The sequence below is a fragment of the Urocampus carinirostris genome, chromosome 19, assembly GCF_059441175.1.
Source record: "Urocampus carinirostris isolate Australia breed hairy pipefish chromosome 19, RoL_Ucar_1.0, whole genome shotgun sequence".
Taxonomy (NCBI): domain Eukaryota; kingdom Metazoa; phylum Chordata; class Actinopteri; order Syngnathiformes; family Syngnathidae; genus Urocampus; species Urocampus carinirostris.
This window is the reverse complement of record NC_142367.1, coordinates 19,362,210-19,386,433: the sequence shown is the minus strand read 5'-3', so window position 1 is coordinate 19,386,433 and position 24,224 is coordinate 19,362,210. Positions and strand designations below refer to the sequence as shown.

At 42.4% G+C, this 24,224-nt stretch overlaps 1 protein-coding gene across 4 annotated transcripts in view; it reads left to right on the top strand.

The window, feature by feature from the left end:
- The first annotated feature begins 2,091 nt into the window (after window positions 1–2,091).
- LOC148347619 (actin-binding LIM protein 1-like) overlaps window positions 2,092–24,224 on the top strand; it is a 34,716-nt gene continuing 12,583 nt past the window's right edge. The window contains exons 1-4 of one of the 4 annotated variants that reach the window (XR_015847908.1): window positions 2,092–2,771; window positions 14,797–14,922; window positions 21,751–21,934; window positions 22,019–22,128. Coding sequence is in view for 1 of the 4 variants with exons in the window: in XM_088323223.1 (XP_088179349.1) it covers window positions 2,483–2,771; window positions 14,797–14,922; window positions 21,751–21,934; window positions 22,019–22,128 (709 nt within the window). In the remaining 3 variants the exon portion in view is untranslated. Of the gene's footprint in view, window positions 2,772–7,941; window positions 8,102–14,796; window positions 14,923–21,750; window positions 21,935–22,018; window positions 22,129–24,224 lie in introns of those variants that run through there. The other 3 variants (XM_088323223.1, XR_015847906.1, XR_015847907.1) reach the window with 3 other exon arrangements.

Below are 24,224 nucleotides of genomic sequence, written 5' to 3'. Positions count from 1 at the left end.
TTCCTCTTTCTCTCTCTGTCTTTCTACCTTCTCTTGCTCCATCTCCCTTTTTTTCCTTTCTCTCTTGCTTTCCCCTTCTCTCTTTCTCCTCTCGTTCTCTTTTCTGTCATTTTCTCTTTCTATTTCTTTGGAATTTTTCTCTCTTTCTCCCTATCTCACTGATTCTCTTTTTATCTCTTTTGTTTCTCACATTCTCTCTCTCTCTTTTCTCTCTCTTTTTCTCTTTCTTTGTCCCACACTCTTTTTCTCTCCCTCTCCTTTTCTTATTTATTTCTCTCTTTTTTCTCTCTCTCATTTACTCATCCGTCCCCCGAGATAATGTTTGTTCCATCGTGTGGCCCCCGAGTTAAAATGAGTTTGACACCCCTATGCTACACACTCACCCAATCACACACACACACACACACACACACACACACACACACACCCAATGGGAGCGTGGATTAGTCCCAAAAAATAATACATGTTTTTTTTTTTAAATCTGGCAATCAAAAACATGATTACATTTAGTTTATGTTAATCCGGCTCAAGATTAGGATTAAAATCATTTTTGATTATTTTGATCTTTTACGAAACTAAATAAAATATTTATTTTTCAGAAGTACAACCAAGAGATTAATCTATGACTGAATAAATGGTTATTATTGTAAAATGGAGGAAATGGAGGGTTCCTTTCGGTGCAACTAAAACAAACTAAAAATGTGCAAAGGGGTGAAAATGTAAAAAGAACAATTTACTAATGATAAATACTGTGATATATCATTGCGGCAGTGATACGGAATATTTTGCTGCAGACGGAAGTTCGGGGTGGAAATGACTTTCGGGTAGAAGCTTTTCCTTTCTTCTCTTGGTTCTTGCTCTCATGGAATGCTTCTACAATTAGTTAGTACACGAATTGCCAGTTATACCAATTGATCAGTTGTAGATAGATTCTCGAGTGAATTAGTTTTTTTTATCTACTACGAGGAAACCCTCCAATATGGCAGCTTTAATACAATTTTGCGAAGAAGAATGGGCCAAAATTCCTCCACAGAGTTGAGAAAAACGCATTATAAATTATCCTAAAAGTTTGATTTCTGTTATCGCTGCTAAAGGTGGCCCAACTCGCTATTAGGTCCAGGGGGCAATTACTTTTTCACGTAGGGTTGTCAGGACCAGAACGGAAACAGGACCCAATTGCGTTACATTTCTCACCAGTTTTATTAAAGGGAAGAGGAAGGGCTGCGCCCACGATCCGGTGTTCGCAAGGCGTTGGAGGCAAGTCGCTCTCGTACTCGGATTGTGATCCCAACACGGAAGTGGATCTTGCGTAGCGAGCGATGGAAGTGTCAAAGATGGAAAAACAGGTCGATAGCCGGGACAGGAGAGCAAAAACGTGGTCGAGGTCAGAAACGGGTCGTAAGCCGGGACGGGAGAGCAGACGTGGTCGGGATCAAAACGGATCGTAAGTCAGGACGGGAGAGCAAAAACGTGGTTGGGGTCAGAAACGGGTCGTAAGCCGGGACAGGGGAGCAGACGTGGTCGGGATCAAAACGGATCGTAAGTCGGGACGGGAGAGCAAAAACGTGGTTGGGGTCAGAAACGGGTCGTAAGCCGGGACAGGAGAGCAGACGTGGTCGGGATCAAAACGGATCGTAAGTCGAGACGGGAGAGCAAAAACGTGGTTGGGGTCAGAAACGGGTCGTAAGCCGGGACAGGAGCGCAGGCGTGGTCGGGATCAAAACGGATCGTAAGTCGGGACGGGAGAGCAAAAACGTGGTTGGGGTCAGAAACGGGTCGTAGGCCGGGACAGGAGAGCAGACGTGGTCGGGATCAAAACGGATCGTAAGTCGGGACGGGAGAGCAAAAACGTGGTTGGGGTCAGAAACGGGTCGTAAGCCGGGACAGGAAAGCAGACGTGGTCACGATCTTAACGGGTCGTAGCCGGAGACAGACGGGAGCAAAAACAGGACAGGTGGGAGTCTGGGTCAAAAAAGGCTTGCCTAGTATACACTGAGGTTCGCAGACGGACTGACAACAGGAGACAGATAGGAGCGGGTTTAAATAGGAACAGGGAGCCAATCAGAGTCCGAGGCAGTTTGCGCCAAAGGGGCGGGCACAGGTGATTCACATCGGTAATCATGACAAGGGTTTGATAGGTTTTAATTTGGTTTGTGCCTTTTTAAATGGAATCAACATTTCAAAACTGCATTTTGCATTTCCCTTGGGTCTGTGTGATGTTAAAATTGGTTTGTAATCTCAAACCTTTGTTTGCGATAAATACGTAAAAGACACAGTTCGATCCCGATTTAATTCATGTGATCCCCACGGCGACACACTTGGATGAATGTCACCTGTTGACGAAACACTAAAAATATACCCGCCTTAATCTTCTTACAGGACTTGTGCTGTCCGACTGACCGTACACACGCACCCGCATACACAGATTGATCCTCAGAGCAACCTAATTCTGGACCTCATCTCCATCCAGGGTCCCGCTCTTATGGTTTCTCGCCTGGCGGGGCTGTGCGCCGACAAGATGAGCGCCTCGAGCCGCCTCAGCCTCAACAGCCTGGGTCGCATCTGTGGAACCGGCCCCAGCGACACGCTGGTCCTGGACCGGGTCAAGAGGAAGAACTCGGTCAGACGCATGTCCATCATCGAGGACGGGCAGATCGCCGAGGTGCTCTACCTCATCCCCAAGCAGTGCATGATGGAGCAGCTTCCGTTCCTCAATCCTGAAGACTACGTTCTGTGCGAGAAGTTGGCGGCCATACCTGCCGATGTGTCCGGTATGCCAGCAACACAAACGCATGTACTCTCTTCTAGAAACTCTTGAGTTGGTTGGGGCTTGGGGTGTCCTTCTCTGAGGTTTTTTGTACACAGGGTTGGGTAGGGTTACTTTTACTTGATTACTTTCAATTACTTTTGGATTACTCCAATACCAAACATGCTAATAAAAGACAAACGATACTAAATATGAATGAAATCACTACATTTTGTACAGGCTTGGGCAGTAACGGAATACATGGAACGGCAAAAATGATGTTTGGATTTATTTTCATTTTGTTTCTGTCGCATTATATGTTAGTTTTCCCGAAGATCAAAGAGATCAAAGCCAGGAGAGAAAGCTTACCACGTGTTGTGAGTCATCATTTTATTCATATTTAGTTTCCTTTGTCTTTTATTAACATATTTGGTATTGGAGTAATCCAAAAGTAATCGAAAGTAATCCAGTTAAAGTAACCCTACCCAACCCTGATTATGAATTAGACGTGTTTCTAAAAAACACTATTCAATTAAATGTGTACATAATGAAGATGAATATCCAGGTATGAAAGATAAAAATCAAATCATTTCAAACTCTTTACTGTACCTTTAAGCAGCACTTCCACGGCAGATACTTGTATTTTGCAGTCATCGTTATAACTGTTTTCTACTTTTATCGATCACTAACATTCTTGGGATCCATCATTGTTGGCAAAAAAAGGCAATAGAACGTACTATATTACAATAAGATGAGATGTGGTCCCTTTCAAACATAATCAAGAAGTCGCCTGGTAGGTCATTTTTTCCCCGAGTGATGCAGATGCTTATAGCTTACAAATACAAGAGTGGGGTGGTGGGTTGGTCTTCTTCTCTGATGTTCTTTGTACAACTCTAGTACACACAAAAAATCCACAACTGATAATTTATTGCATTTATTTTTTATCAAATGTATGTTTTTCAATATTTTCCTTTTTTTAAAATCAATATATTTAAAAAAAAACAAAAATAATTAAAAAAAAAAAAACATGAGACTTTGTAAAAAGATGCATTCATAATAATGTCATAAACAAAAAATGTAATTTAAAAAAAAAAGAATGCTCTCTGCTCCATGGAGGAACGTTTTGGACAACCAAGATTCACGGCTTTTGACCAGCACCTTTTGACTTGAGATCTGCAATGACGTTTGGCCAAATTATATCATTGCGTATTTCATACTTTATTGTGACTGGACACCCGTTCTGCGTTTTTCTGTATCTCGCTGAGAAGAGTTTGTGTCCTCATTTAGTCATGACGCCTAAACGATGCATCTGCCGAGCCCTTTGCTCTCTCTCTCTCTCTCTCTCTCTCTCTCCTCTCCCATGATCAAGATGCGACAAAAAAATAATTTGATTAATCTAAAATATGTACTGGGTTTCAATTTTTTTCTCTCTCTTTCTCTCTTACTCTCTCTGTCTCAGTCGGTAAATTGTCAAGTTGCTTTAATGAAGGTGGGCCCCCCTCAAAAGAAAAATAGACTTATTTAAAATTCGGTATACCTTTAAAATCAAACTGTTTTCTATTCTTTCCCTCTCCCACTCTCTCTCTCTCTCTGTCTCTCTCTCTTTCTCTCGTTCCCTCTGGTGCACCCCAAAATATCAACTACTTTGAAATATGTACTGGGTTTTATTTGTTCCTCTTTCTCTTTCCCTCTCTCTTTCTCCCTCTCTCTCTCTCTCTTGCTCTCTCTTGCTCTCTCTGTCTCAGTCAGTAAGTTGTGAAGTCCGCCCCCCAAAATAACATTGACTAATTTAAAATTCGGTATACCTTTAAAATCAAACTGTTTTCTATTTTCTCTCTCTCTTCCTCTCTCTCTCTTTCTTTCTTTCTTTCCTACTAACTCTTTCTCTCTTTCCCTCAGGTGGGCACAAAAACATCAACTAATTTAAAATGTGTACTGGGTTTTATTAGTTCTCTCTGTCTCTCTCTCTCTCTGTCTCTCTCTCTCTCTCTCTCTCTCTCTCTCACTGTCTCTCCATCTCTCTTTGTCTTTCTCTCTCTGTTACTATGTATGTCTCAATGTCTCTCTGTGTTACTCTGTCTGTCTCTCTCTCTCCCTCGCTCTCTCTCTCTCCCTCTCTTTCGCTCTCTCTCTTTGTTTCTTTTTTTACTAGCTCCTTCTCTCTTTCCCTCAGGTGGGCCCAAAAACATCAAGTAATTTAAAATGTGTACTGGGATTTCTTTGTTCTTCTCTCTCTTTCTCTCTTTCTCTCTCTCTCTCACTGTCTCTCTGTTTCTTTCTGTCTCTCTCTATCTCTCTTTGTCTCTTTCTCTGTTAATATGTATGTCTCATTGTCTCTCAGTCTCTGTGTCTCTCTCTGTCTCTCTCTCTCTCTCTCTCTCTCTCTCTCTCACTGTCTCTCACTGTCTCTTTTTCTCTCGCTGTCTTTCTGTCTCTCTCTCTCCATCTCTCTTTGTCTTTCTCTCTCTGTTACTATGTATGTCTCAATGTCTCTCTGTGTTACTCTGTCTGTCTCTCCCTCGCTCTCGCTCTCTCTCTTTGTTTCTTTTTTTACTAGCTCCTTCTCTCTTTCCCTCAGGTGGGCCCAAAAACATCAAGTAATTTAAAATGTGTACTGGGATTTCTTTGTTCTTCTCTCTCTCTTTCTCTCTCTCTCTCTCACTGTCTCTCTGTTTCCTTCTGTCTCTCTCTATCTCTCTTTGTCTCTTTCTCTGTTAATATGTATGTCTCATTGTCTCTCAGTCTCTGTGTCTCTCTCTGTCTCTCTCTGTCTCTGTCTCTCTCTCTCTCTCTCTCTCTCTCTCTCTCTCTCACTGTCTCTCACTGTCTCTTTTTCTCTCGCTGTCTTTCTGTCTCTCTCTCTCCATCTCTCGCTGTCTTTCTCTCTCTGTTACTATGTATGTCTCAATGTCTCTCTGTGTTACTCTGTCTGTCTCTCCCTCGCTCTCGCTCTCTCTCTTTGTTTCTTTTTTTACTAGCTCCTTCTCTCTTTCCCTCAGGTGGGCCCAAAAACATCAAGTAATTTAAAATATGTACTGGGATTTCTTTGTTCTTCTCTCTCTCTTTCTCTCTCTCTCTCTCACTGTCTCTCTGTTTCCTTCTGTCTCTCTCTATCTCTCTTTGTCTCTTTCTCTGTTAATATGTATGTCTCATTGTCTCTCAGTCTCTGTGTCTCTCTCTGTCTCTCTCTCTCTCTCTCTCTCTCTCTCTCTCTCTCTCTCACTGTCTCTCACTGTCTCTTTTTCTCTCGCTGTCTTTCTGTCTCTCTCTCTCCATCTCTCGCTGTCTTTCTCTCTCTGTTACTATGTATGTCTCAATGTCTCTCTGTGTTACTCTGTCTGTCTCTCCCTCGCTCTCGCTCTCTCTCTTTGTTTCTTTTTTTACTAGCTCCTTCTCTCTTTCCCTCAGGTGGGCCCAAAAACATCAAGTAATTTAAAATATGTATTGGGATTTCTTTGTTCTTCTCTCTCTCTTTCTCTCTCTCTCTCTCACTGTCTCTCTGTTTCCTTCTGTCTCTCTCTATCTCTCTTTGTCTCTTTCTCTGTTAATATGTATGTCTCATTGTCTCTCAGTCTCTGTGTCTCTCTCTGTCTCTCTCTCTCTCTCTCTCTCTCTCACTGTCTCTCACTGTCTCTTTTTCTCTTGCTGTCTTTCTGTCTCTCTCTCTCCATCTCTCGCTGTCTTTCTCTCTCTGTTACTATGTATGTCTCAATGTCTCTCTGTGTTACTCTGTCTGTCTCTCCCTCGCTCTCGCTCTCTCTCTTTGTTTCTTTTTTTACTAGCTCCTTCTCTCTTTCCCTCAGGTGGGCCCAAAAACATCAAGTAATTTAAAATGTGTACTGGGATTTCTTTGTTCTTCTCTCTCTCTTTCTCTCTCTCTCTCTCACTGTCTCTCTGTTTCCTTCTGTCTCTCTCTATCTCTCTTTGTCTCTTTCTCTGTTAATATGTATGTCTCATTGTCTCTCAGTCTCTGTGTCTCTCTCTGTCTCTCTCTCTCTCTCTCTCTCTCTCTCTCTCACTGTCTCTCACTGTCTCTTTTTCTCTCGCTGTCTTTCTGTCTCTCTCTCTCCATCTCTCGCTGTCTTTCTCTCTCTGTTACTATGTATGTCTCAATGTCTCTCTGTGTTACTCTGTCTGTCTCTCCCTCGCTCTCGCTCTCTCTCTTTGTTTCTTTTTTTACTAGCTCCTTCTCTCTTTCCCTCAGGTGGGCCCAAAAACATCAAGTAATTTAAAATATGTACTGGGATTTCTTTGTTCTTCTCTCTCTCTTTCTCTCTCTCTCTCTCACTGTCTCTCTGTTTCCTTCTGTCTCTCTCTATCTCTCTTTGTCTCTTTCTCTGTTAATATGTATGTCTCATTGTCTCTCAGTCTCTGTGTCTCTCTCTGTCTCTCTCTCTCTCTCTCTCACTGTCTCTCACTGTCTCTTTTTCTCTCGCTGTCTTTCTGTCTCTCTCTCTCCATCTCTCGCTGTCTTTCTCTCTCTGTTACTATGTATGTCTCAATGTCTCTCTGTGTTACTCTGTCTGTCTCTCCCTCGCTCTCGCTCTCTCTCTTTGTTTCTTTTTTTACTAGCTCCTTCTCTCTTTCCCTCAGGTGGGCCCAAAAACATCAAGTAATTTAAAATATGTACTGGGATTTCTTTGTTCTTCTCTCTCTCTTTCTCTCTCTCTCTCTCACTGTCTCTCTGTTTCTTTCTGTCTCTCTCTATCTCTCTTTGTCTCTTTCTCTGTTAATATGTATGTCTCATTGTCTCTCAGTCTCTGTGTCTCTCTCTGTCTCAGCCTTTGCCTCTGCCACTGTCTCTGTCCCTGTCCCTTTCTCTGTCCCTGTCCCTGCCTCTGCCTCTGTCCCTGTCCCTGTCTCTGTCTCTTTCTCTGTCTGTCAGTTCGCTCTTATCAAGAGCGCCCCCCAAAAAAGGTGCAACACTACTTTCCGGATTTTCACTTTTTGCTGGTGGTTCCGGTCCCAATTAACCTCGAAAACTGGGATCTCTGTATTGGTGTTCGTGACTACTATTGCTATCAGTCTGTAAACATAGGGTTGTCCAAAATTCCTAGCTAAAAATTCTTCTTAACAAAATGTGGTTATGAATGAGTTAAGTCAAGGAACCACTGCACCGTGCAAGCCGAGCACACGAAAAGTTGATTTTTCTAAGTAAGCAGATGATGCACGCGCACGAACATTCCCACGCACACATGCTCCGAACCCGGGCCCGCCCGGTCGGCGAGCCCTCCTCCCCTTTTTCCTTGTGTCATTCTGATAGTCCAGCACGTTCCCCTTCCCGCTTCGATTTACTCACTGCAGCCCGAAATCTCCATACCGAAAGACGCGCCATCGCCGCCATGAAAGAGGAAGGTAGCGTCCCCTTTACTTATTTTGTCGGGAAATCTTCCTTATTTTAAATACGTTTCGGATCTTTCGGTATATTCTCTGCTGTTTATTCATGAGGTAATTACTACTAATGACTCCTTAGAGCAGAAAAAAACGACCTTAAAGAGTTACAAGGCAACAAAACTTGCAATGTTTACTGAAGAAGACAAGGGAGGGAAGCAGTTTATCCTTTTCAGCTGTTTTAAATATCAACCTCAACCACAGTGAGTTATTTTCAACTACAGGAGGAGAAAAAGTTCTGGAAATTTTACAGCTGTTGCCAAAAGTGGAGGAAAAAAAAAAGCTTGTGAGGCTAAAGGAAAATACTCCCGTTTCATGGGCTTCTTATTTTTGAGGCAGAACTGAAAAACTGCTGAATGCGTACCTGAGGCATTCCAGGAGAATCTCATGAGCTGACTCCCCCGTTCCACAAAAAACAATGCCTCATGGACGACTCCGTTGTGAAAGAATTTTCTTAAGTCAGCAGCATGACAACAAAAAAAGGAATTGTGATACTTTAAATAGGTTCCCCGCGCGATAGAGTGAACGGCTCGGGTTTCTCTCCATTCGCCGTCTTTCTAAATCGGCTGTTTGCTAATACTTGACAGCGGATCCGATTCAGGGAGTTTTTGTTTCACATTGTCTTGTAGTTGAAGGTTTACCACTAGAGGGAGCAGTTACTGCTAGAAATAAATCATGAGTTTAAAGGGACAGTGTGGAATATTGACCGTAAATTCCGGACTATAGAGCGCACCTGATTATAAGCCGCACCCACCACATTCCGGGAGGAAAACCGATTTTGTACATACACAAGCCGCACCTGTATATTAGCCGCATGCGCCCACATTGAAATAACGCAATACAAACACGATATTTTTGGTTTGAACAAATTTATTGACACTAATAACAGAAAACAATCATGACAATCTCAACAGCAATTAAGCACATTCACAATGTTATATTTCAATATGACGTTTTTAACAGCAAACACAATGTGAGGTTTGAACAACCCTTCTCGAAAATCTTAATAGCAATCAAGCATATTCACAATTTCATTATATAACATCTTTGTTAGTGTCACCCATACCCGATACAGTCCAAAAATCACAGCTGGCAAAATGAGCGGAAAATGATACCGGTACTTAATATTCAATGCAGACCTCCAGAGTCCGGGTGCCCGTTGAAAGTAATCCAAGGAAAAAAGTGTATATTTCCAAAGGTAAGGGTGGGAAAAATATGTATCCACTATTGTCGGCCGCGTCCACAAACACGTCTCACCTTTACTCCACTTCCCGTCAGCCCGCGTTTGCCCCGCCCCTTCTTTCTCATTTGCTCTTACAAAACATATCAGAATAAGTTTCTAAAATAAATGCATTACAAAAATATACAGTTGCAAATACATATTATACAAAGAAAGACGGTACACCGAGAGAGTTTTCAAAGCTTTAATAATAATATTATAACTTTCATCCCAAACCGTGCCTGTGATGGGTAGCAAAATGCTACTAACATTACGCTCGCAACACAGTACATATAAAAAACATACCGTACTTGTAGTAAGCACGGTAAACCGTCCTCATCTCCCTCCTTATAACTGGTGCATCAAAATCGTCTTCCCTTCATTATGGGATAGATACTTTGTCATATAGATGGCGTGCCACGCTCCCTTTTTCAAAAACACGCTAGCATCACGCTCGCAAAGTAGATTTTACGTGCGGTAGCTCTGTGTCCTTCTATATCGGACTGCTCGATTGCGTTTAGCTTGAAAGTTGCGTCATGTGCCTTTCTCTTTGAAATTTGCATGATGAGGGTATGTCTACGCTAATTTAATATGTGCACAAGCTAAGTCTAAATCTTACCTTTTGTACTCGAGCGTGAAAGTTTGGAAAAAAAGTAGCGGCTTATAGTCCGGAATTTACGGTAGTGCCTTCTAGTGATAAAAATCATTCATTTATCATTTAGAGCTGTCAGGACCAGAACGGAGACAGGACCCACTTGCGTTACGTTTCTCTCAGTTTTATTAGAAGTAAGGAAAGGTTGCAACCACGATCCGGTGATCGCTGGACGCGGAAAGCAGGTCGAGCCGAACGCGGAAGTGGGACTTCCGTGGCGAGCGATGGTGGTGTCGGGAACGTAAAAAAACGGGTCTGTTGCCGGGACAGGAGAGCAAAAACGTGGTCAGGATCAAAAAAAGCCAGGGAACAGGCGGGCGAAAAAACAGCTGGGAGTCAGGGTCGAAGAGCTTGCCAAGAGTAAAAAGAGGTTCGCAGACGGACTGACAACAGGTGACAGATAGACGTGGGTTTAAATAGTGACAGGGAGCCAATCAAAGTCCGAGGCCGTTGGCGCCAAAGGAGCGGGCGCAGGTGCATCACATCGGTAATCATGATAAGAGCAGGGCTTTCCCACCTTTTCCAAGCCGAGAGTTACTTTTTGTTACTAATTTGTGCTAAGGGCACCCGGTTTTATGGGTTTCTAAAATAGCAACTTAGCTAGATGGTTGGGTAAATAGCTAAAAACGTAGCTTGATAGTTACTAGAAAGATAACCAGGTAAAAGAAAACCCAAAAAGGAGCTAGATAGCTAGCTAATAAAGTAAAACACAATCTAAATAGCTGGATAGAAAACTAAAAACGAAGCTATACAGCTAGCTCTAAAGGAGGCCTAAATTTAGCTTAATAACTCGAAAAAACGTAAAAATTTAGGTAGCATGTAAAAAAAAATGTAAAAAGCTATCTAGATAGCTTGCAAAATAGCTAGCTACTTAGATAAAAAGCTAGCTAATAAGAAAATGCAAATTTTTCGCTCAGTTGCTTTATCAAACCCATAAATTGGAGTTTAGTTTTTTGTATTTCCTGTAAAACAAATCAATATAAAGATAAAAAAATAAATGTGTCAACTAGATGTATAGATTATCATTCTATTCTCTTAATTGCTTAAAAATAATTATCACTACTTGGATAGATTTATGTCCATGAAGCCCATCAACTTAAATTTTGTGATTTCAATTTCTAAAATAACAACTTATCATGTTATTACTATGTTGTTACTCTGTCATTAGGATGTTAATTATTAAAAACTGGGCCCTGGTCAGCTATTTTCAGAACTGTCCACTGTCTTAAGGGAGCACCACATTTGAGACCCCCTATTTAGATGATAAACAAAAAAAATATTATATAATTGTGCGTTTGTTTTACATAATTGCCATAACTGCTGCTGTTTTGTTGCTAATATATGCAAAAAAAACTGCTAAAAAGCTAGAAGAAAAAGTGTGCCGTTTAGTTCACTTTGAGCCCGCTTAGTTTGTATCGTTGTGCTTTATAGCACTCATTTTCGGTTGCATGACACAATACAGAGACATCTTGTGGTCAAATAATACACAATGCCCTGTATTTATTATACGTTTGTGAACTCAAATGTGACCGTGTATCATAATTAACATGACAAGCTTTACTGTCTTTCTCTTCCACTCAAAAATTTAGCTGATCTCAAATCTAAGATCTCAAATCCAAGAGACTCAAAGGAAAGATTTAATTTCCCCCTATGTTCCGGTCTGGAGCCTTCGCTCTGAGAATGCTGGTCTTCCATCATGTTGAGGTTTTGGGTTTTTCCTTGCCCTCATGTAGGTTTTAGATCAGGGAATGGTGTAATGTTAGTCGGTTGTCTGTAATGGTCTATGCAGCTCTTTGATACTCCTTGATTAAAGGCTATACTAATAAACATGACTTGACATCTATTGGACAGTTGTGAACAGACAAATAGACAAATGAAAAAAGAAAGAGAAAACAAGGGAGAGAGAGGGAGAGAACATGAGAAACAAAAGAGATAAATAGAGAACTAGTGAGAGAGGGGGAAATAAAGACAGAGAAAGAAAGAAATACAAAGAGAAATAGAAAGAGAGAAGGAGTGAAAACAGAAAAAGAGAAAGAGAGAAGGGGAAAGCAAGTGAGAGGAAGATAGAAATGGGAGAAAAGAAAAAAAAATCAAGAGAGAGCAAAATAAGGTAAAAAGACACACAGAGAAAGAGACAAAGAGGAAAAAAAGAAAGAGAAAAATAAATAAATAAATAGAGAACTAGTGAGAGAGGGGGAAAGAAAGACAGAGAAAGAAAGAAATCCAAAGAGAAATAGAAAGAGAGAAGGAGTGAAAACAGAAGAAGAGAAGGAGAAAAGCGGGAAGCAAGTGAGAGGTAGAGAAAAAATAGAGAAAAAGAAAAAAGCAAGAGAGCAAAAGAAGGTAAAAAGACACAGAGACAGGAAGAGACAAAGAGGAACAAAGAAAGAGAAAACAAAGGAGAGAGAAAGAGTGAGAACGTGAGAAACAAAATAAAGAAATAGAGAAAGAAAGAAATACAAAGAAATAAAAAGAGAAGGGGAGAAAAGAGAGAAAGAGTTAAGGGGAGAACGAGAGAAGGGGAAAGCAAGTGAGAGGAAGATAGAAACGGGATAAAAGGAAAAAAAGCAAGAGAGAGCAGAAGAAGGTAAAAAGACACAGAGAGAGAAAGAGACAAAGAGGAACAAAGAAAGAGAAAAAGAGAGACACAGAGAATGAGGCATCGGAGAAGAGAGAGAGACAGAGAATGAGAGAAATAAGAAGGAAAAGAGAGAGAGAAAAATAAATACAAGTACAGTATATTTGTGAGAGGCACCTGGCTTGGACAACATCAAGTCGACATATTTCAACCTGCAGCTCGTCTTTCTCTTGCGCTTCTCGGAGCGTTGTTTGACACCCCTGCTCTAATGCTAGCTCGCCTCTTGCTAGTTCTCGTGTTTGGTTGACGCTACGTATGCTAACTTCTTTAAAGCACTTATTTTCGAGTTAGCGCTCGCTTGACTTTTGAACGATAGGATTTATAACACAAATAATTATTTTAAAATATTCATTTATGTGAATTGAGGAATGTTCTTTCGTGAAAATGAAAAAGTACAAGTTGTGCAAGAGACACAAAAGACATGAGGTAATCATCACAAAGCTGACAATGTCCAGCCCAAGCCCCTCTCTCAGGATAGGCTAATCGGTTAGCCTCAACCTTTGGAAAGTCCTCGTAATCTTGTTTGTTACCGTGCACGTGCCTGTCGCCGTGGCAACAAACCCCTCTCGTTTAGATCTCCGGCCGCATACCGACGTCTCAATTTTATTAGCTTTCTCCAGGCCGCGCGGTCGCATTGGCTTTTGTGTTCCTGTGAGATATCTAAACGAGAAATAATTATCTCCCGGCAGCCTTTTTGGACAGAGGGAATGTTTGAAAATGAAACAGAGAGGGAGAAGCTGTCAATGTTTCACATTCTTTCCCCTGCAACTCACAGGCAGGACCTTTGTAGTGGCTTGTGATTAGATTGTGCAGGCATCCTCTCTTTGGAGTGCGACAGGCATGATAGAAAAAGAGAAATGGGGCCCCATGCACATGCAGCAAGGTGACATAACTGCTAAGTCTCAAAAGGGAAAGCACATTTCAGTATGTATTTATAAGCCTCCCCGCACTGACCATTAGATTTGTAATTGTTTTCCAATGTTTTCAAGGAAAACAGCCTAAACGGTGTTTAGAACATATTCAGTAGATCCAGACCCAAGGCCTAAATTGTCAATCTTTACGTTCGGGTTTGGGTCGGGCCTCTCTCTCTCGTTCAGAAGGTAAAGTGCTCGTCTTGGGATCAAGAGGTCGCAGTTTCGATTCCCGGCTCCTCCGTGGATGTCGAAGTGTCCTTGGGCAAGACACTGAATCCCTAATGCCCCCGATGAGCAGGTAGATAATGAAAAAAGTGACAAAAAGATAGGGTTAGAGCAGGGGTGCCACACGATAGAACAAACATTCTGTGGGGGGCCGGACTAGTAGATTAAAGAGAAAGAAAAAGAGATGAAGAAATAAGAGAAAGAGGGAGGGAAAAGGAGAGAGGACAGGACAAAGAGAGGGAGAGAGAGAGAGAGGGAGGGAAAAGGAGAGAGGATGGGACAAAGAGGGAGAGAGAGAGAGAATGAGGGAGGGAAAAGGAGAGAGGATGGGACAAAGAGGGAGAGAGAGAGAGAGACAGAGAGAGAGAGAGAGAGAGCAAAGGGTATGAAGAGAAAGAGAGAGAGAGAGAGAGAGAGCAAAGGGTATGAATAGAGAGAGAGAGCAAAGGGTATGAAGAGAGAGAGAGAGATAGAGCAAAGGGTATGAAGAGAGAGAGAGAGAGATAGAGCAAAGGGTATGATGAGAGAGAGAGCGAGCAAAGGGTATGAAGAGAGAGAGAGAGAGCAAAGGGTATGAAGAGAGAGAGAGAGGGCAAAGGGTATGAAGAGCGAGAGAGAGAGTGAGACAGAGAGAGAGACAAAGAGAGAGAGAGAGAGAAATACAGAAACACAAATACAGTGTCTTTGTGAGAGACACCTGGCTTTGGCAACATCAAGTTGACATTTCAACCTGCAGCTTGTTTTTCTCTTGCGCTTCTCTAAATGTTGTCTCGCGGGCCGGATTCAATCCCTTAGCGGGCCCGATCCGACCCGCGGGCCGCCTGTGTGACACCTGTGGGTTAGAGAAATATGCCAGTAAATAAGATATGAGTACGCATTTTTCAATGCAGCCGGCCAGATATATATTTTGAACAGTTTTGCGCACTTGTTTAGGGTGGTGATGGCCCTGAAATCGTAAATCGCGATACTCTGATCTTAAAGCTCACCTTGTGTTCTCCCTCCCCTTGGTAGTGCTTCATACTCACTCCCCCGCGCCCAAGAGGGTCATCCGATGCGTCAAATGCGGCGAGCTCTGCAAAGGGGAAGTGCTCCGGGTCCAGTCCAATCACTTCCACATCAAATGCTTTACCTGCAAAGGTCGGTACGCCCGTGCAATGTCGCCTACTAACGAATGAATGCTCCTAATCAATGTTCCCTCTAATGTTCCACGGGTCTGAGCGTTCACACAAATTTTTTTGTATCGTATTTACAGGGTTGGGTAGGGTTACTTTAACTGGATTACTTTCAATTACCTTTGGATTACTCCAATACCAAATATGCTAATAAAAGACAAAAGAAACTAAATATGAATAGAATGACTAAATTTTAAGCAGGCTTGGGGAGTAACGGAATACATGGAACGGCAAAAATGATGTTGGCAAGCTGTTTGGATTTATTTTCATTTTGTTTCTGTCGCATTTGATGTTCGTTTTGCCGGAGATCGAAGAGATCAAAGCCAGGAAGAAAGCTTACCACGTGTTGTGAGTCATCATTTGATTCCTATTTAGTTTCTTTTGTCTTTTATTAGCATATTTGGTATAGGAGTAATCCAAAAGTAATTGAAAGTAATCAATTTAAAGCAGGGGTGTCAAACTCATTTTAACTCGGGGGCCACACGATAGAACAAACATTCTGTCGGGGGCCGGACTAGTAGATTCAAGAGAAAGAAAAAGAGAGATTGTCGTGTCCAGTATGGTCGCCGTGGCGACCGGCTGGCCCCGCCCCTTGGGCACCGGCTGTAGTAAATCAGCTAATTTGCGCGTCTGCTACTTAAGGGTGGGTTTTGGGTTTTACGGGTGCTGGCTCATTGCATTTTTTGTCTGCATTTCCCGTTCTGTTTTGCTCTGTCCTGTTTTGTTTGAGTCGGAGGAAACCTGTGTTTTCACGTTTTGAGTAAAAGCCTGTTTTTGTTCTGTTTTGTCCCGGAGTTTTGGACGACTTTTATTTTGCTAAATGAAAGTTTTGATCGTCAACGCAGATGAGTTCTTCCTTCCTGCCTCCTGCCTCGGTTCTGGTCCGGTCCTCGTGACAGAGATAAAGAAATAAGAGAAAGAGGGAGGGAAAAGGAGGGCGGGACAAAGAAAGAGAGAAAAGAGAAGTCGTGAGAGAGGGGGGAAAGAAAGGGAGAGGAAGAAAGAAATCTTAAGAGAAAATAAAGCGCAAAGGGTAGGAAGAGAGAAAGAGAAAAGGAGAAAAGGAAGTTAGAGCAAAAGAAGTTGAAAAGACACAGAGAGAGAAAAGAGACAAAGAGCAACAAAGGAAGAGAAAAAGAGAGACATAGAGAGTGAAAGACACAGAGACAGAGAGTGGGAGAAAAGGGGTGGAAAAGAGAGAGAGAAAGAGACAACATCAAGTTGACATATTTCAACCTGCCGCTTGTTTTTCTCTTGTGCTTCTCTGAGTGTGGTCTCGCGGGCCGGATTTAATCCTTTAGTGGGCCTGATCTGGCCCGCGGGCCGCCTGTTTGACACCCGTGAGTTAAAGTAACCCTACCCAACCCTGTGTATTTATTTATTCAGTATAAACCTTAAACATGATATATACAAGAAATCATTTGACACGCGAACACTCAATAATGATAAAATAATAGATTTAAAAGAATAGAGTAAAAAAGATATTGTAGTGTATAATACAAGGTAATTATATAGAATAGTTTAAAAGAAGAATATGTAAATAACAAGACTAGAGTAGAATAGGTTGGAGGAACGCCGTTGGCATAATAACACGATACATGATAACCTAAATCAATTCCCGTTGAACATACAGATAGCGGAAGGGTAAAAACTCTCTTTAAGACGTGACGTCTTGCTCGCAATGGAGCGAAGACGGCGACCTGACGGCAGGTAATCAAAGTACCTGCGAGCAGGGTGACTGGGATCGTCTATAATTTTTAGTGTCCGTTTTCTAGTTCGATCGATGTCGATACTTTGCATTGACGGGAGGCCAGTACCTATTATTTCCTCTGCCGTCCTCACTACTGATTCCATCTTTGACGATTATTTCTGATTGACGCGACCAAACCAAACTGTGATTGATAGATCAGGCCCACCGATGGTTTAAATCCGGCCCGCAAGACAACAGTGAGAGAAGCGCAAGAGGAAAATGAGCTGTAGTTTTAAATATTTCTACCAGATGCCACCAAAGCCAGTTAACGCTTGCAAAAGAATTGTGGTAGTATTTCTTAATTTCTCTCCCACTCACTTCTTTTTATTTATTTCTCCCTCTTTTTCTTTCTCCTGTTCACTCTCTCTTTTTTCCCTTACCCCTATTTCTCTCTCACTCTCTAACTCTTTCTTTTTCTCTCTCTTGCTCTCTTTCTATTTTCTCTCTCTAATTAACACTTTAATTCTCATCTCATCTCATCAGCCGTACCGCTTATCCTCATTAGGGTCGCGGGGGGGCTGGAGCCCATCCCAGCCATCTCCGGGCAGTGGGCAGGAGACACCCTGAACTGGTTGCCAGCCAATCGCAGGGCACACAGGGACAGACAATGCATTCGCTCATTCACACCTAGGGACAATTTGGACCGGCCAATTCACCTGAAATGCATGTTTTTGGAACGTGGGAGGAAACCGGAGTGCCTGGAGGAAACCCACGCAAGCACGGGGAGAACATACAAACTCCGCACAGGAAGTCTGGAGCTGGATTTGAACCCACGACAGGTTCCCATGACATGAACTGTGCCGCACAAGCGCTAACCACTGCGCCACCGTGCTGCCCTTCACTTTAATTCTCTTTCTTTCCATTTTTCTTTCTTTCTCACCCTCTTTCTTTCCCTTTTTTGACCCCTCTCTCTCTCTCTCTCTCTCTCTCTCTCTCTCTCTCTCACCTCACTTTGTCTCTTTTTCTCCTGCTGACTCTTTTTCTTTCTGTCGTTTCACTTCTCTTATTCTATTTTTCTCTTTTATCACTTTCTTTTTCTCTCTCTATTCATTTCCCCCTTCTTCTCCATTCATATCTCTATTCTGCTCTCTTTTTCTCTCAGTGTTACTCTGTCTCCCTTGTTCTCCCTATCTGTTTATCGCTCTCTCTTTCCCTCCCTCTCTTTCTCTGTCTTTTTCTCCCTCTCTCTTTCTCTTAAACTTACGAGTCCGGCCCCCGTGAGATTTTTTTATAGCATTTGTGGCCCCCAGCTTGTGTTATTATGCTCACATGAACCTGTTTTAATGAGAACTCATTGATGCCCCTGCACTATTCAAATGAAGTTTATAACAAAAATATTCCATTTTTGAATGGGCCCTTGTGGTTGCCAGACAACCACGCATGGGGGAAACAGCTTCATGGGATTCGTGTTTAGCCAGAAGGCCATTGTCTTCTCCTAATTGACCCTGACAGGCTTCTCGTGTTGGTGCCCTTGTCGTGTTCTTGTTCCGTGTTTACCTTGCCAGGGGTAGCTCACTGAATTTTAATCTATAGCCGGGATTATTTAATTAGTTGAACGGGACTGGACTTGAAAGGATTGTAGGGTCTGCATTTGTATTTCTGACATTAGATAAACATTCATGTAACCAAGGAAATATACTGAAAGCATTCTTGTTTACCGTAAATTCCGGACTATAAGCCGCTACTTTTTTCCCAAATGTTAAGCCCTGCGGCTTATTCAGCGAAGCGGCCAATTTATGGAATTTTTCTAACGGCCACCAGCGGCGTTGGAGTATAAAAGGCAAGATTAAGACCAGTAGAAAATGTGCGCCAAGAAGGACTGCAACCTTTAAGTTTAAGCATACATTGACTGTAAAGTTAAGGTACGTTCCGATAATGAGGAAGACGCCCTTGATGGCGATAGTTATGAGGAGGAAGTTGAAGACGATCTACTGTGAATTTCACAATCACGGGATGCTTTTTCTTATCAGGCACGTTTGATACATAGCGAGCGTGATGCTACGAGCGTGTTGGTACCTTTCAAAATCACGGTTTGGGATAAAAGTTATATTATTATTATTAAAGCTTTGAAAACTCTCTCGGTGTACCGTCTTTCTTCGTAAATATGTGTAAGCATGTATAATAACTGTATATTTTTGTAATGTATTTATTTTAGAGATTTATTCTCTTATGTGTTCTACGGACGAATCAAAAAGAAGGGGCGGAGCAAACGCGGGCTGATGGGAAGTGTGGTAAAGCTGAGTTACCGGTAGATCTGTCTGTTGTCGCAGCGGACAATAGTGGATATATATTTTTCCCACCCTTAACTTTGGAAATATACATTTTGTTTCCTTGGATGACTTACATCGGGACCCGGACTTTACAAGTCTGCATCATACGTTAATTACGGGTATCATTTTCCATTTAGGACGCCAACTGTGGTTCTTGGATTGTCGAGAAGGGTTGTTAATACCTATTATTGTTTGTTTGCTGTTATTAGTGTCAATAAATTTGTTCAAACCCAAAAAAAATTTATAATTGTGGAACTTACAGCCTGGTATGGGTTAAACTTGAGACTGAGTCGTATGATTTAATGCGGGCGCATGCGGCTCATACATGGGTGCGACTTGTGTTAGTACAAAAGTGGCCAATCACCTAAAAAGTGGTGGGTGCGGCTTATAATCAGGTGCACTCTATCGTCCGGAATTTACGGTACGTACAATTTATCAGCCAATCGGATTTCACGTTATTGATCGTGTAACACCTGAAGGATAAGAATCTTGTATTGGAAGATAAAACTGTTTTCACTTTCTTGTTATTGTTTTGGGGGATCTGTAGAAAAGCAGATGATTGCCAATACTCACATAGAGAAGCATTTTATATCAATATTTTATGAGAAATTGTGCCGTCACATATTCTTATTGTAGCAAACAATGCTCAAGTGCTGACTGACCCCAAGACGGAAATAGACACGCCGTGGCATTTGAATGCATTCTCTGATGGTGTTACTGTAACAAGATCGGAGGAACATAAACGCTCATGTATTTATTATTATTATTAGTTTTATTGAGTTTTTAGGGACTGTAGTTATGTTTTTATTTTTATTTGTAGTGTTGTTTTGTTTTTATTCATTATTTGTAATTTTTATTTTAACGATATGTTTCGATATTTTATCACCAGGTTTAATCTCTCTATCTATCTATCTGTCTGTCTGTCTGTCTATCCCTCTATCTGTCCGTCCGTCCGTCTATATCTATCTGTCCGTCCGTCTGTCTATATATCTCTATCTGTCCGTTTGTTTGTTTGTCCGTCCGTCCGTCCGTCCGTCCGTCCGTCTATCTATCTATCTATCTATCTATCTATCTATCTATCTATCTATCCGTCTATATCTATCTGTCCGTCCGTTTGTCTATCTATCTATCTATCCATCCATTATCCGCACCGCTTGTCCTCAGTAGGGTCGCGGGGGTGCTAGAGCCCATCCCAGCTATCTTCAGGCAGTAGGCAGGGGACACCCTGAACTGGTTGCCAGCCAGTCACAGGGCACATAGTGACAGACAACTCACTCGCTCATTCGCACCTAGGGACAATTTGGACCAGCCAATTAACCTGACATGCATGTTTTTGGAATGTGGGAGAAAACCCACGCAAGCACTGGGAGAACATGCAAAATCCACACTGGAAGGTTCGATCTCATGACCTTAGAACTGTGCCGCACACGCGCAGTTTAAACAATCTATAAATTATTTAAACTGAAAATTTAGTTGGTGTGCTAGGATTCTTTTAGTTGTTAGGTGTTATGGGAAAAAAGTTGGCAAAGCTATCCAACACTCTGTGGCTTTTTTTGCCCCTTCCAATCACTTTAAGTAAATTATTATATTATGTGTGCCGGGATTTTTTTTTCTTCGTACAGTATTAGTCAAGTTGATAAGAAAAATAATTAGCATTAAAGCCAAGCTAAGCTAGCCAACAATCCAAACATCATGTAAGTATGAGCATGCTCATTATGTCATGATTACTGATGCAAAGCACCTGTGCCCGGTCCTTTGGCGCCAACTGCCTCGGACTCTGATTGGCTCCCTGTCACTATTTAAACCCAAGTCTATCTGTCACCAATTGTCAGTCCGTCTGCGAACCTCAGTTTACTCTAGGCAAGCTTTTTTTCGACCCTGACTCCCACCTGTCCCGTTTTTTGCTCCCGTCTGTCCCCGGTTACGATCCGTTTTTGATCTCGACCACGTCTGCTCTCCCGTCCCAGCTTACGACCCTCTTCTGACCCCGACCATGTTTTTTGCTCTCCTTTTTGCTATCAACCTGTTTTTCTGTCCTTGACACCGCTCCACTTCCGTGTTTGGACCACAATCCGAGGACGAGACCGACTTGCTTCCCGCGCCTAGCGAACGTCGGATCATCATGGACGCAGTCCTTCCTCTTTCCTTTAATAAAACTTGTGAGAAACGTAACGCAGTTGGGTCCTGTTTCCGTTTTGGTCCTGACATGCTCATTGTGTAAATTCATAAAACTGGGAAACCTGCTTGAATATCTTCCTTGTTTGCTCAGTTGACAAGCTCGTAAATGTCAGGTTTTCAATGTAAATCTCTTGATTTTCTGTCTCAAGGTAATTAGCTTGTTTTTATATTACTAAATATAAAAACAATGTTTCTCATACAAACACACACATAAAGTAACGTTTCAACAATGAGTGTAATTATATCTCTTGTACTTTTATCACTCTTGTATTCTTTTATTTTGAAATCGTGTTCTTGTCTGTACTGATTCCTCTGACGTTAATAAACAATCCCTCTCTCTGTTCTGGACCTCAGCCAAGAAGGAGTGAGTTCTTTGCTTCCACCATTATGTAGAATGAAACTATATACATGTATTTTATCTGTGCAAATATAGCCACTAAATAGTTTTAATAATGTCTATCCCTGACAGTAAGTAACCGCTTATTTCTTTGAAATCCGTGCCACAATCGTTTTTATACAAGCATCCGTTCTTGTTACTGAAGTACTGTTTCTGCCAAGAAAGAGAAACGGACTGTTTTTCTTCTCGTATGCGTAGTTTGCGGCTGCGACCTGGCCCGGTCTGGTTTCTTCGTGAAGAACGGAGAGTGCCTCTGTCCGCTGGACTACCAGAGGCTTCATGGCACTGTCTGCAACAGCTGCGGAGGATTTGTGGAGGGAGACGTGGTCGCAGTCTTGGGCAAGACTTATCACCCTACCTGCTTTGTGTGCACCATCTGCAAGTAATATTAACTGAAGAATATACAGTTTTCAAACTAAATGATTGGATTATGAATGGTAAAGGTGTCTTCTCTGTTATTCTCCAGGCAACCGTTTCCTGCCGGGGACTGCGTCACGTTTAGTGGGAAAGAGTGCATCTGTCAGCGGTGTGTTGACCCCTTAACTCCTCCACCGACTGGCATCAGATACCCCAACAGTAGGTTCATCTTTGTGTCAGAGGAATACTCTAAAACAAATTCTTTAGAAACAGATATTTATATGCATAAATGTGCCACATTATTTACATATAAGGGTGTTTAAAATCAGACCTACAACCATTCATAGATAAAATCCCTTTACCAGCACAGATACTATCAGGTCCCAGTGCAGCACAGATGTCCCCTAAATTGAGAGTGTGTCTAAACATTGACTCAGCACAGGATGCCCTGAGCTTGACTTTGCCTCACTTGGAACGGTGAGTACAGTAGCCACATAGCCAAGTCTCAGGTGTCAGGACCAGAACAAAGACAGGACCCACTTGCGTGCGTTTCTCTTAGTTATATTAGGAAGAAGCGAAAGGGTAGTACCGTGAATTCCGGACTATAGAGCGCACCTGATTATAAGCCGCACCCACCACATTTCAAGAGGAAAACCGATTTTGTACTTACACAAACCGCACCTGTATATAAGCCGCATGCGCCCACATCCAGACCGGTCTCGCGATTGTAACTGAATATCCTTCATTAAAGTACACAGTCCAAAAATCACAGCCGGCTAAATGAACGTGAAATGATACCGGTTCTTAAGGTTTGATGCAGACCGGCAGAGTCCGGTTCCCGGTGAAAGTAATCCAAAGAAAAAATTGTATATTTCCAAACGTAGGGGTGGGAAAAATATATATCCACTATTGTCCGCCGTGTCCACAAACACTCACCTTTACCGGTCCGCCCCCTTCTTTTTAATACGCCCGTCCAAAACGTATCAGAATAAGTGTCCAAAATAAATATAAATAAATACATTACAAAAATATACAGTTGCAAATACATATTATACATGGTTACACATATTTACAAAAAAAGACGGTACACCGAGAGAGTTTTCAAAGCTTTAACAATAATAATATATCTTTCATCCCAAACGGTGCCTGTGACAGGTAGCAACACGCTAGCAACACACTCACAACACAGTAAAAGGGTCTGTTAAAAAAACATACCGTACTTGTAAAAATCACGGTAAACCGTCCTTATCTTCCTCCTTTAAACTGAAGCCATCAAAGTCGTCTTCCTCAGTGTCAGAAAGAAATAGTGTCATATAGACGTCGTCCCACGGTCCCGCAGCCTCACTCGCTGTCGCTGGTGTGCCCTCCTCTCTGTCACGGCTTTTCGGAACCTGTTGGCGATGGTGGATTTTTTGATGCTGCCCCACGCTGTCAGGATCCACTGGCAGACTTGCGAAAAAGTTGCCTTTCGCATGCGGCCGGTTTTAGTGAAAGATTTCTCGCCGCTAGTCAAGCCAAGAAGTTGCAGTCTTCCTCGGCGCATATATTCCACCGGTCTAAATCTTACCTTTTGTACTCGAGCGCCGCTGGCGGCCGTTAGAAAAATGACATAAATTGGCCGCATCACTGAATAAGCCGCAGGGTTGAAAGTTTGGGGAAAAAGTAGCGGCTTATAGTCCGGAATTTACGGTATACACGATCCGTAGATTGTTGATTGTGGGGAGCAGATTACCTAGACGCGGAAGTGGTTTTTCCGTGGCGAGTGAAGGCAGTGTCGGGAGCGGGGAAAAACAGATTGATGACCGGGACGGAGGAGCAAAAACGTAGTCAAGTTCAGAAAAGGGGTCGGAGCCGGGAATCAAACAGAAATCAGGACAGGAGAGAATCAGGGTCGAAAGGGATTGCCTTGCGTGAGCTGAGGTTCGCAGATGGACTGACAATGGTTGACAGGAAGACGGGGGTTTAGAAAGAGAAAAGCAGCCAATCAGCGTCCGAGGCAGTTGGCGCCAAAGTAGCAGACTCAGGTGCCTTCATCAGTAATCATGACATCAGGATTAAGCGAACAATTGCGCTCAACACAATGCAATGAGACCGACTGGGCTTAACTTTTTGCCCATCGAATCATTGAGTAAATGTAAATGGTCTGCATTCATAAATGAAGACCTCACAAAGCGCTTTACAATGTGCTTCACACTTTCCCTTTTACACACACTAACTACCGGTAACCAATAGCACCGTCAGCCATGCAAGGCAACTCCCTGCTATTGGGGGCATTAGGGATTCAGTGTCTTGCCCAAGGAGCCGGGAATCGAACC